This window comes from Indicator indicator, chromosome 20, assembly GCF_027791375.1.
Source record: "Indicator indicator isolate 239-I01 chromosome 20, UM_Iind_1.1, whole genome shotgun sequence".
In the NCBI taxonomy this organism is placed as follows: Eukaryota; Metazoa; Chordata; class Aves; order Piciformes; family Indicatoridae; genus Indicator; species Indicator indicator.
This window is the reverse complement of record NC_072029.1, coordinates 5941712-5954177: the sequence shown is the minus strand read 5'-3', so window position 1 is coordinate 5954177 and position 12466 is coordinate 5941712. Positions and strand designations below refer to the sequence as shown.

The 12466-nt window shown below is 43.9% G+C and overlaps 1 protein-coding gene across 1 annotated transcript in view; it reads left to right on the top strand.

The window, feature by feature from the left end:
• The first annotated feature begins 3477 nt into the window (after positions 1-3477).
• Positions 3478-12466, top strand: part of DNAJC1 (DnaJ heat shock protein family (Hsp40) member C1) — a 111240-nt gene continuing 102251 nt past the window's right edge. Inside the window, exons 1-4 of the mRNA XM_054389961.1 lie at positions 3478-3491; positions 4554-4572; positions 10430-10539; positions 10850-11198. Coding sequence (XP_054245936.1) covers positions 3478-3491; positions 4554-4572; positions 10430-10539; positions 10850-11198 — 492 coding nt within the window. The remainder of the gene's footprint in view (positions 3492-4553; positions 4573-10429; positions 10540-10849; positions 11199-12466) is intronic.

Genomic DNA, 12466 nt, shown 5'->3' with positions numbered 1-12466 from the left:
TTGGCTTGTTTCTCATGGCCAGAGTGCTTGACCTGTTCTCAGCTGGAGCTGCTGACAGAACATGGTGGGTTTGTCCCAAAGACCACTTCTTTCAAAGAAAAAGCTACCTTAAAGGGAAGTCAGTGGCAGTGTAGGACTTTTGGCTAGAACTTGTCCATTTATCAGTAGCCTTTGGAAGGTTACCAAATGCTCGGTCCCAGTCTGCCTGGCCTACATTAGTTGGTTTTTGTCTCCCAGAAAAGGCAGCAGGAGTGGCTCTTGGGCCTGCATTAGGAGAGAGCAAGAGGGCCCCAGCTCTGAGTGCTGCCCTGTGTGTGGATGTGCCAATGGAGGTCAAATATGCCCAGGTCCTTTCTCCACAGCTGAGGCTGGCACAAGTGCCAAGCTGAACTGGAGGAATGTGGAGGGGCTGGGACAGATGGAGAGAGGGAGGAAAAGGAAGCTGTGCAAAGCAATGGGGGACAGTGCCAGGAAGGGTGAGCACAGCTGCAGGGAGCTGCTGGTGGTCTCTAAAGCTGAAGGACAGACAGGATGGCAGTTCCTGTGCTGCCAGGATCTCCCCACAGGCAAACCTCACACCAGCAGCATAGGGAAGAGCAGACACCATGCCTTTCCTTAGCTAGGACTGACAGACATCCCTTGTAACACACAGCATCCAGCATGGAAGTTCTGTGCCTTGTGTGATTGTCATGTAGGACATGAGCTCTTCTGTAAGGTGGTAGCAATTAGGTCACAACTGCAGCTCAGCTGGGCATGCTCAGTTGCTCTGCTTCACTGCCATGTGCAGGATTTGCTAGGCACACACAGAAGTGTGTTACTTGGCACTGTCCTGGCTTTCTATGTGTGTTCTCCAGCTTGGTGTCTAATAGGACTGCAATCACCGATGGCTGGTGGCACATAAATTATCTGTCACTGACATGCGAGTTGTGGGAGGGCAGCCTGGACCCAGCAGGAGGTCCTGCAAAGAGAATTCCTTCTGCCCTTTCCTCTAACGTGCTGCAAGAATAAATCACCTACTCAGCTCTAAATGGTGCTTAAGTGATATAATGGAGTCCTTCCCTGACCTGTAGAGAGAGATAACAGCACTTTGATCCAGCACTGATTAGAACTCTGTTAGTCTGATGTTTGTTTACTGCTTTTAAAAAAATATTTTACAACAAAAACAACATTGAAAAATCGAATTTGGCTATAGAAGCAAACCTGAAATAAATGCAATAAGGAGAAGAGCGCTGTTCTTTAACGTTAATATATGTATTCAAGGATATATTTGTACGAAAGGGAATTTGATATCAAATTCCTTAATATTTGCAGGGTGTGAGTTTTGGGATTTGCATTATGGGTCAAAAAATAAGAGAATATTTGTTTGGTCTCTGTAACACAAGTGAAAGAAAATAAGTGGATCTGTAATTTGTCTACCACATCCATTAGCACAGCTATTAAAGGTGGTTGCTTGTCACAGTTTGGGTGTGGGGAGGATTGCATGCTATTGACTAACCATTCAATATAGTTTGGTTTTTTTTTTGTCTTGTAACTCTTGGATGCTTTGTGCTGGAAGTATAAAAGTGGATCCAGGTAATACTACTGTGCAAGTGCTCTGCAAGCTTCCAGTGACCGAGAATATATATCAGGAGCTTCCACTAAGTGATTTCTACCTGTATGTGCCACATGGTGAAGTCAATATTTATACCTCACACTTGATAGAATTCATTAAATATATTTTTCTAAATAACACTCTATATTACACGTTCCTTGTCTAATATTTGCCCACAGGAATATTATTTGTTATGTGAATTGAATGCCTGGTTAAGAAGAACTAAATGAGTACAACATATTTAATATTTATTTGGTATCACAACACGGTAGGCACAGGGGAGGTGAGAGGGAATGCAAATACAGGAAGAAAATGTGATTAAAGGGCATAGACAGAACATGAAATATTTCTATATGACTACAGTGACTGAAAAAAGTAAACAGCAAGACAAGCTCAGACACTTGGATCTTAGAATTTAGAGGTTAAATATTTTCAGTGACAAATCATATTTAAGGAGGACTGGAAATGGCTGTTCACAGTAGACAGCTTTGCCTAAAAGTACATTGCTTTAGGAGAATTCCAGAGGGGATCCACTGCTCTAAGATCTGGACCTGTTCGGTTCTTTGTGTTTAGGGCAGCTTTTATCTTCAGTGACAGGTTCTTAGCATCAGAAATCTTCGGCTTGACTTTTAGTTTAGTAGTGAGTGAAATTCATACCAAATAATAACAACAACATGCCTCCCTCCCCTCCATCACTGAGAGCTGTTAAAGCTCTGTTAAAGACTACTTACTGGAGAGGTTAATTATGGAGAAATTGCAGTGGCTAATGGGATTTTATGAGAAATTATATTGCAGAATTTTGGCAAAGTGCTTTGGACAGTAATTTGGTTTTCTGAAAATAACATTTTGCACTTGTAATGAAAGTAATGTGTCCTGCTCTATTTTTATTTATTTATTTTTAATGAATTTTTTTTTTTTTGGAGAGCAAATGGAAGTCACAACTATACAAGGAAAGGAAGAATTTGGGCTATTTATGTTATTATTTGAAGGAAACTTAAATATAATATAAATAAATATATATAACATAACATAGCATAACATAATATTAGCATCATAGAATTGTTACGGTTGGAAGGGACTTCAAGGATCATCCAGTTCCAAACCCCTTGCTGTGGGCACAGATACCTCACACTAGATCAGTTGCTCAGAGCCACATCCAGCCTGGCCTTAAAAACCTCCAGGGATGAGCCTTCTATCACCTCCCTGGGCAACCTGTTCCAGTGTCTCACCACCCTCATGGGGAAGAGTTTCTTCCTAACATCCAATTTGAATCTACCCATTTCTATTTTTGCTCTATTCCCCCTAGTCCTATCATTACCTGACACCCTAAAAAGTCCCTCCCCAGCTTTCTTGTACCCCCTTCAGATACTGGAAGGCCACAATAAGGTCTCTTTGGAGCCTTCTCTTCTCCACACTGAACAACCCCAACTCTCTCAGTCTGTCCTCATACGAGTGGAGCTCCAGCCCTCTGCTCATCCTCATGGCCCTTCTCTGGACACCTTCCAGCATCTCCAGATCTTTCTTGTAATAGAGGCTCCAGAAATGGACACAGTACTGCATGTGGCGTCCCACCAGAGTGGAGTAGAGGGGAAGAATCACCTCCCTCAACGTGCTGGCTATGCTTCTCTTGATGCAACTATACTATACTATTACTATACTATACTATACTATGCTATGTTATGCTATACCATACCATACTACAATACAATACAATACAATACAATCTAATACATCAGCAGGAAGATGCTGTGATATGTTTAACACTGAACTTTAGATTTTTTAGCAGCAAGTGACTGCAGGAAGCAAACATCTCTACTTGACATCATATTAATCTAAGAAAACTGTATTAGACAGAATAGTGCTTATTTTAGCAGATACATGTTTGCATGTGGAGCTGTGGGTAGGATTTAAAAGTTGTCCTTTGGGTAAATATAATCATGGAATAATCCAGCCTTATTTCCTTATACTGGTTCTTAGCTATGTGCTTTTTTTGCTGTGTCTGTAACTGTGATTATTCAGTTCAGTCTGGCTTTCCTAGGTTTTTCTTTTGGTATCTGTATAGACTGGAATTCCTCTGGTGTTAATGGATTTATTTTTCTAATCACAATTAAATGCATTGTTTTATTTAGTATAAATTTGAAGAGTTTTTACAGGATCTCTCTTGGAAAGACAAATGAAGACATATCATGCTGATGGTCTTCATGTGTTTAGTTAGTTCCACTGGTTTTGCACTCTATAACCACAGTCTGCTAGCCTTAAACGTCAAAAAGATGTAACCTAAACTCTATTTTATTGAAAAATTTTATTGAACAGGGTGAGGGAATTTCAAAGTATTATCCACAGTTCTGAACCAGACAGCAATTTATCTCACAAACAAAATCTATGGCACAAATACATCAGTCTTGAGTAAATATTGTAGTTTATGTTCATCTCTCATAGCTTTCAATTCACTCTCTGAACAGACTCAATCCTTTTATTGAAATGATATCCCACAGACCAAATGCTGGCCAGGATTAATTCCTACATGTATCTGCTGTAACAAGCTCTTCCATTGTACCGATGGTGTGTTGTGCTCTCTCTGCATGGCCACAGTTCTGTGTACTTATTTAGGCTATAGTGATGTATTTTGGGGTTTGGATTTGCTTCCAACATATCTTGTGGTGCTGTTATCTTCCTTTCTCAGAAGGATACCTTAGCAAATGTCACAAACATACCTATGCTAATAAATGGGGGATGTACTAAGAAAGAGAATTGTATCCATTGCATAACAATGAGCAAATTCTCTGATGATATTTAAACTTCTTCTTTTCATTTGCCAGATCAAATTCTTCCTAACATCAGCTCCTTTGTGGCAAAGCAATAAATACATGGAGGGCCCAAGCAGGAACAAACCAGCACTGAAAGCATTGTGCAGGGAATTATAATCAATTGACATAGAATGATTCTGTGATTCTATGCTGAGTGCTAGGATGCTGCTTGCAGTACTGAATCACTGTTGGTACCTTATTTAGTGCCTAGTTGGTACAAGACACAGCACAATGTGGGACCTGATGGAGGCACAGTAAAACCACGTGCACAGAGAACCAAAGCAGCTCTCACACAGCAGCCATCTTCTACTACCTCTTTGTGTTCATCATTTGCTCTCCCAGCTATTTTCTTGCCATTGGAGCAGTCAAAGCTGGAAAAAAAAAAAAAGGTAAAAATTAAGGTAAAAATTTGTCTCTGGTGTATATTTAGGTCTGCACACTTTTTTTTTTTAATCACATCTGCAATTACTGTGAAGTAGAAAAGGACCTTGGGAAGGGTCATGCATGTATGAAACCGATACAAAATCTTCTCTCTGGAGAACTGGTTCTTTGCCCCCTGGTGGTGAATTAATTTTGAAAAAAAAAAAAATTTACAAAACACTTTTAGGAACATTTACCTGAAATTAAAAAAAAAAAAGAGATACTAATTGCTTCACTGAGTGCAAGTAAAAACCTGCTAAGCAATACTTAATGTGTCACATATAATTAAGAATAATCCTGTTATGAACAAGTTCCATCAATCTTTGATAATCACTGCAGAATAGAACAAAAGGAATTAGCATTGCTGTTTGAAAGCTGTATGAGACCTTCAAGATTTAAAAATTATGTTTCTTTTTTCTTTCTTTTTTTTTTCTTTTTTTTTTTACTGGGGGGGATTATCAGAGATGTCTTAAGAACATAGTGTAGTCTTGAGAACCCCTGATTTCCAGTTGGTCTTACGTTATGGACTGTGGGAATTCAGCTGCACAGCATCTTTAGATATGCTCCTCTCTGGAGATTAGTCATGTTGTCCATACAGTGTGAGCTCTCCTTCTGGGAAGCTAGAATAACATTCCCTGGATTGCCACTTTGAAAGGGATGTACATATTTCTAGAAGTTGTCCAGTGGTTTTCAGCTTGCGTATGCTGAACATCTCCACATGTAGCACCAGGATGTTGTTCTTGGAACAGTAATAACAAAATTGACATTGGAAGTCATCCACTTACAGTTTAAGCCACAAATCATGTTGAGAGGTGTCAAGAATCCATTGCTGAAAAAGATGGCATAAGCCTTCTAATCACTGATTTTGTTTTGTCTTACTTCTTGTGCCTCCTAAATTTCTGCCTAAGGTGGTGCTTCCCTATGTTGACGTTTTTCTTCTGGAAAATACATATTAAACCAGAATGACAGACAATTGTTGGGTCACACAGCAAAATGCACTCATGCTGGCAAAAGGTCATTTGTAATGATCACGGCTTTAATGTTTTGGCTTTGTGCTGCTAAGGTATGGCTGATACTCTGAAGAGGAACCTTCTTTTCCTATCCCACACTCTGTGAGTCATCTTGTATGCTGCTAATATGATTTCAGGTAGTTTTTTTGTTTGGAAAACAGCATCACAGGGCATGGCATGCTCAGCAGGCAGGGACTGTTTGGGTTTTAGCATGATGATGTAAAGACAAAGGAGGAAAAAAAATATAAACCAGTAATGTAGCTAAAAAAGAGCAAAAGAGATCACTGAGCTGCTTAGACCAGGCATGAATTAGCTCTTTCCTAAAGAACATTCTTTTCATGTCTGATGAACTGTAAGAGCTTTCTGGGTTCAGCTCTGTTGCTTTTGCTTCCCTTTCCATTCCCACATTTTTTCTCTTTATTTTGACCTATGTCTGGCCTAAGGCAGCAGCTGCTCTACACAACTGGCATGTTGCTTACAAACTTCTCAGTGGGCAGGGTGGTTCTGAAGTGATCCTGTCCCACTCCTCTCTAATCACTGCCGTGCTGGGTGTTACCCTCCCTTGGTCTCCACTCCATTCATCTGTTAGTGCAGCTACACTCAAAACTGCATTTGCAAAATGATCTGGCTTTAAAAAAAATATCTTAAAAAAGCAATGGCCAGAGGATTGATTGCCCATCAGGACAGAGCAGTACACAACCCCTTAAAGCAAGGTTACTGCAATCTGGCTTTTGCAGGAGACCCCTCTCCTGGTGCAAGTCCTCCAGCAGTCCTGCCAGCTGTGGAACAGAATTCCTCCCAGGGCTCAGGGGGCAGCTTGCTCTCGGCTCTTTGAGTGTGGTTATGCAAAGGGGTTCTTTTCACTGGCACAGCCAGTTTAAACCAGGCAGTTCCTTGCCTACTCTGCCCTCTTGTTCCTGCTCCTCCACCGCAGCTGTTTGTGGGCTGTGTTGTAAATCGGATCACAGGAATCCATGGATGCATATGTGTGCGCAGACCTGGATGTGTGTGAGCTGCCTTTTGCAAAAACACCTGGAGTCTTCTGGCTATTCGATTCCTGCCGTGGCTCACACAGAAATGAATTAGCACAGCAAACAGGCACAGAGGTGGGGGGAGGGCACAAGGAACTCTTTAGCCAGCTCTGTTAGCAGAGAAAACTAACGTTACTGTGCAAAACTATGCAGTGCACTTCAGCCGAACAGCCCGGGCAGAAGAGTGGAGTAGACTGCAGAGCAGGCAGGCTCTGGAATGGCTGGAGATAAGGTTTTCTCATTAGGAGGAAAAGGGGTGGTCCCTTCCTTAATAAGCTCTTTCCCCTGGACGTCTGCTATTCATTGGAGACATCAAAATCGGAGGCTGTTTAGCTATTCAGAGGCGAGCGTGTGAATCCTACTGGGCTTATGAAGCATGTTGGTCTTTCAGTGCTGTTAAAAACGCTAATAATAACTGGTTCATGCCTCAGGCCTCGGGTGCTACTGTCAATTAGCATCAGAACAGAGATTTATTTAAACAAATTATTTCTGTATATGCTGCTTTCCCTTTCGGTTTGCGACGGAGAGCTTTGTGACTGAGCGTACCTGGTGCGGTGATACCTGCCTGCATGTGCAGACAAAGTCGGGGCAGAGAAAGGAAATGTGATCCTTGCCTTCAGAGCTCTCTGTGTTCTTGAAGTAAAGCAGCTGCCTAGCAGTGGACACTACAAATGGAACTACAAACCCTTCTCTGATCCTCTAGCCATTTAAATATTAAGTCTGAGTCATGGGAAAAGATACTAATGCCTCCCAACATGAGTAGTTTCAGACCTTAATAAAACCAAACCAAAACAACAACAATGTATAATCCTCTGCCTTCTCCCCTACCTTTGTGTCAGAGTTCACAATACTAATACTGAACTCTGTCACCGGTCACCCAACTCACCAGCCAGTGCACGTGTCCCTGGGAACTTCTCACAAGTATGGCTGCAGGCTTATAGCAAAGGCAAGCAATGCTGAGTTTGATTATGTTTGTTCTGTATTTTAAGGCTTTCTCTGAAACCGAAGGAGAGAACAGACTTCTAATTTAATGGATTTATTCTACACTGTGGAAGCCTAGCATGATTTGGAGTAATTGAAGTGTTGGAGAAGGGGGAAGGAGTCTAGTGACTCATCAAGAAAAAAAAAACTCATGACTTTAAAGAGGAAAACAGAAGAATGAGAAGATCATAGAACTGTTTGCATTGGAATCATCTAGTTCCAACGCCCCCACCATGGGCAGGGACACCTCCTTCTCGAGCAGGCTGCTCAAGGCCCCATCCAACCTGGCTTTGAACAAGTTGGAGCTTCCACAGCTTTTCTGGGCACCTGTTTCAGTGCTTTACCACCCTTGTTGTGAAAATAAGAGTCATTATGGTCATTATCATGGTGGTGCTTCTAGTGTTTTAGGAACAATTTTAGCATTTTCTTTCCAAAATTTCAGTTTTTATTCTTAGAGTACAGAATGATTTTAATGGAAATATTTAAACTCATATATAAATTCATAGTCTAGAATTTAAAAAAAAAAAATTCCTTTTTAGAAATGTTACATATAGTGTCAGGTCTTCTCTTCTAATGGTTTAAGGAGCAGAATAAAAAGGAGTATTCAAATTTCCCACATTGTTAAAGCCTATTGAAATAAATTAAGTATCCTGACCTTGATGTCAGATAGCTCTTAAGTGTGGATTTTAAATAATCATAATCCCACTGTCATTAGTGCATTTCCCCCCCCTATTCTTTCTAAATTAATATTCCTGCTGGCTGAAAGAAATCATAATTTCTCTGAAGAATTCTGAGATGTGTCTTTCAAAATAGCTGTCATCTGCTGTTGCTCTGGGGAAAAAAATCAAAGCCATAAGATACCTGCAACTGGTGGTCAGTGTCAGGACACCTTTTCCTAGTCTCAGTGGAACAGAGCAGATCACCTGGTTTTGTTTCTGAAAGTTGTTTTAACAGTTTCAGCAAGAGCAGCCAGAGGTGGATTTTGAGGGGTAATTCTTCATAACAAATTCTGAATGGTGAAAACTAAGATCAAGATAACAAATGCTTCTCTTGGAGGTTGATCATTTCACTCTCAGTTTTACTAGGGAGGCTTAGAAGCTGATGAGGCAAGATGAAACTGGTATGGAACGTATGGAAGGAGGCAGAAGGGAAGAATTTGGAGAGCCTCTATTAAGGCTAGTGGACTATTGTAAATCTCACATTTCAAAAAAATCTTTAGTTTAAAAATAACTGCCTTACTGAGCTTTTCATTTGGCCTTGCTTCTGAGGGTACTTTGCATCTTTAAACTATGTTCTACAACCTTATGAGTAGGCAACTTTTTGAAAGTAAAGCTGGTATTTTTGTCAGTAAAGCTTGAGGCTTGAAAGCAAGGAAAATGTAGACACAGCAGGCAACAAAGGGAATTTATGCTGTGAATACTGGTGTGCAAAACAGAACAGATTAAGAAAATATGGACAAGGGAAGAAGCTGATCCATACCAGCTTCAGTCATTGCAGCAAAACAAAGCAGTTGATAAACTACGTAGCCCATGACTTTCTCTTTACTTTGTCACTCTCTAGAAAAAAGGATTTTTTTTTTTTTGCTTCTGTGATCAAGCAGAAACATTTTCAAGATGATGAGAATGAACAGATAAGTGCTCCTTTACAGAAGGGTGAATTAAAGAGGTTGTGTCAAACACTCTTGGTTAAATTATCATTTCCTAGCAAATGGATTTAGGTGTTTTTTTTCAGAAAACAGAGCCAGAGGCACAATCATGATGCTAGCAGCCCAGTGGGCATGCATATGGGATGTGGAAACATGAGTTTAAATATTAATCTAATTAATATTTAAATAGTTTACACAAAAGAGAATGGTTTCAATAGAAGAGAACATCTAAGACTACATTATACTTTATGAGTTGGAAAATTGATAATGGTTGTGTTAGTTCAAGTTCTTACTCTGAATTAAGCAGGGTGTTTTTAAAGCCACTTCTTGGTATTCCCATGGAGCATCCAGGGCAGAGCTCTGCTGTGCAGTGATTTTGTAAACGATGCCTAGCTCCTCTCACGTGAGTTCAGGTGCCTGCAGGATTGGTATTTGGGATTTTGTAAAATGAAAAAAACCTGTTTTTAAATGAGAAAAAACTTGATTCATTTTATGGATATATTCTGGAGGAGTGCAACTGTCTTTAATTCTTCAAGAGAAGATTTGACAGTGCGTTATGAAGCAGGCCTAGCTTCAAGAGCAACAAAACGGATGGTGTGTCCACAGAATCTTGACCATGCTGGAGAAAAGTGAATTAATATTGATAATTTGTATTGTTAAGCCATGCAGTCTCCATCTACTTTCTCATCTAGCATTCATCTTTAATTTAAGCAAGGAAAGAATGAAAGGTCCACGGAAACCAGCTTTAAAATCGAGTTGATACTGACAAAATGCTGGAGTGATTTTATTGCAATGATACAGATGCACCCTTCAGGAATTAATAAATCCAACGCACTGCCAGGGATGATCTGGTGCGGGGGAGGGGCACCAGGGGAAGCGGTGGCACCGCAGTCCCCCCGTGGCCACACACACAGGCACCTCCCAGGTGCCGCCTTTCCCTCCAGCGGGCACCGGCCGTTACCCACAAATCTCCCCCGGTCAGCGCTGCTGACCCCGAGGCCACAACTGCTGACAGTGTCTTAGGGTCTCCTCGGGACGGCTGCTCGGGGCGGGGGTACAGGGCCCGCTTCCCAGGAAGCAGGAGATCTGTGGGGGCTTACCCTCGGGCGGGGTTACCCCGGGTGACAGCGGGGCGATGAGGGGACTCTGGCTGCCCGGAGGGCGGAGGCGGGAGGCAGAAGGCGGCGGGAAGGGGAGGAGGGGTGGAAGGGGAGGAGGGGTGAAGGGGCCGGGAGGTGACGCGGGGCGGGCGCGAGAACCCCGGCTGGCCGCGCGGAGAGCGCTCGTGCCAGCGCCCCGCCCTTCCCCCAGCCACCCGTCGACTGCGCGAGCGCCAGCCGTTGCACGGGTGCCTGACGTCACAGTGCACGGCGGCGGCGATTGGCCGGGTGGGGCAGGGCTGTCCCCCAGCGCGGGGCCGGCCGCCACGGGGCTGGGCCTGTCTATTTCCCTCTCAGTGTGGAGCTGCCGCCGGGGCGTGCGCGGCTGCAGTGGTGTCTCCTCGGTGGCCACGTCCTCGCCACCGCAGCTGTCGCGGAGGAAGCGGTCATGGGCCGCCCGCGATCAGCGTTGCGCCTCCGGCTGCTGCCGCTGCTGGTGCTGGTGGCCCTGTTAGTGCCCCGCTCCCGCGCCTGGGACAGCGGCGACCTGGAGCTTTTCGACCTGGTGGAGGAGGTGCCGCGGAACTTCTACGACTTCCTGGGGGTGCAGCAGGTGAGTGAAGGACCGGGCTCCCCCCAGCCCGCCGCCCGATCTCCCGGCGCGTCTTCCCTGCCGCCCCCTGCCTCGGTCCCTTCGCAGGGGCACGGGCCTCGGCTGTCACCGCCGTCCCTGTCTCCGCCGAACATGGCTGGCTGACTCCCCCCTCCCCCTCTGCGCCGCCGCCGCCCGGCTGCTCCCCGCGGCACACGGGCGCTGGGCATGCCGCCGACCCCTTCCCTTTTCGCCTGGCGCTGTCATTCGCCTCCTGCCCGGGCACGCTTGCGGCTGCCCCGCTCTGCTGCTGCGCTCAGGCCCCCACCCCGTGTTCCGGCTCCTGAGGCTCTGGTCAAGCCTCCTGTGCCTTCCTCAGTCTATCCGTGCCCTCTGCAGAAGCTCTGCTTGAAGTACTGTTCAGTTTTTCATCCTTCTATCCCCATCATAAATCACCCCTGTCTCTCCCACTGCACTTTTGTGTGTTCCTGCTGCCTGTTGCTCTTCCGAATATCTCCCCAGATACATCTACAGTTAGACAGAAGTAGCTTCTGGGCTTCTCCTGCTTTGCACACATACCCTGCATATGGCTGTTTCTCATCTTTTCCTCATTTTGCATAGCTGCTGGTTCCTTGTCTGCTTAAGATTGTGCTTAGCCATGTGTTGTGTCTCCTGTTTTCTCTCACGTGTGCCATGTGGCAGGCTGTGACCCTTTCCTGTGGTGATGGATTGTAGATTGTTGTGTTTGTTTACATTCTGTGCATCTTGGTTATTGTGGGTGGGTTTTGCCTCTGTTTGCTAGGTAACACTTAAGATTATCTTAAAGCATTTATTGTGCACCTCAGGTAATTTTCATACAGGTGTAGTCAAAACAGGAACTCCTGTTCCCAGGAGTTTTGTCCTGTGTTTCTTGTGTGTGTTTTGGATGTGGCTGCTGGTCTTGCTGCCACTTGGCATCTTCAACGTGTATCACTTGTCCTGGCTTCCACTTGATGGCCTTCCATACCTCCAGATGCTCTGCTCCTTGTGTGACCTTGCTTGATCTCTCGTCATGCAGCACTCTTTTTGTCTCTTTCCCCCAGTGTGGTGGGTATTCTTCTCCTCAAAAATTAAATATGCAGTTCTTTATATTCTATTACTTTACTCACAGTCCCCAAAATACGCTTTGTTCTTTGTTTGTCTTCTGGCACCTCTACTCACGTGGCTTCCCTGACAACCTTAAAGTTTATTCTGATGTAATTCTGGTAGTTTTTGAGGTAATAGAGGTGTTTTCGGTTACAGTTCACTAG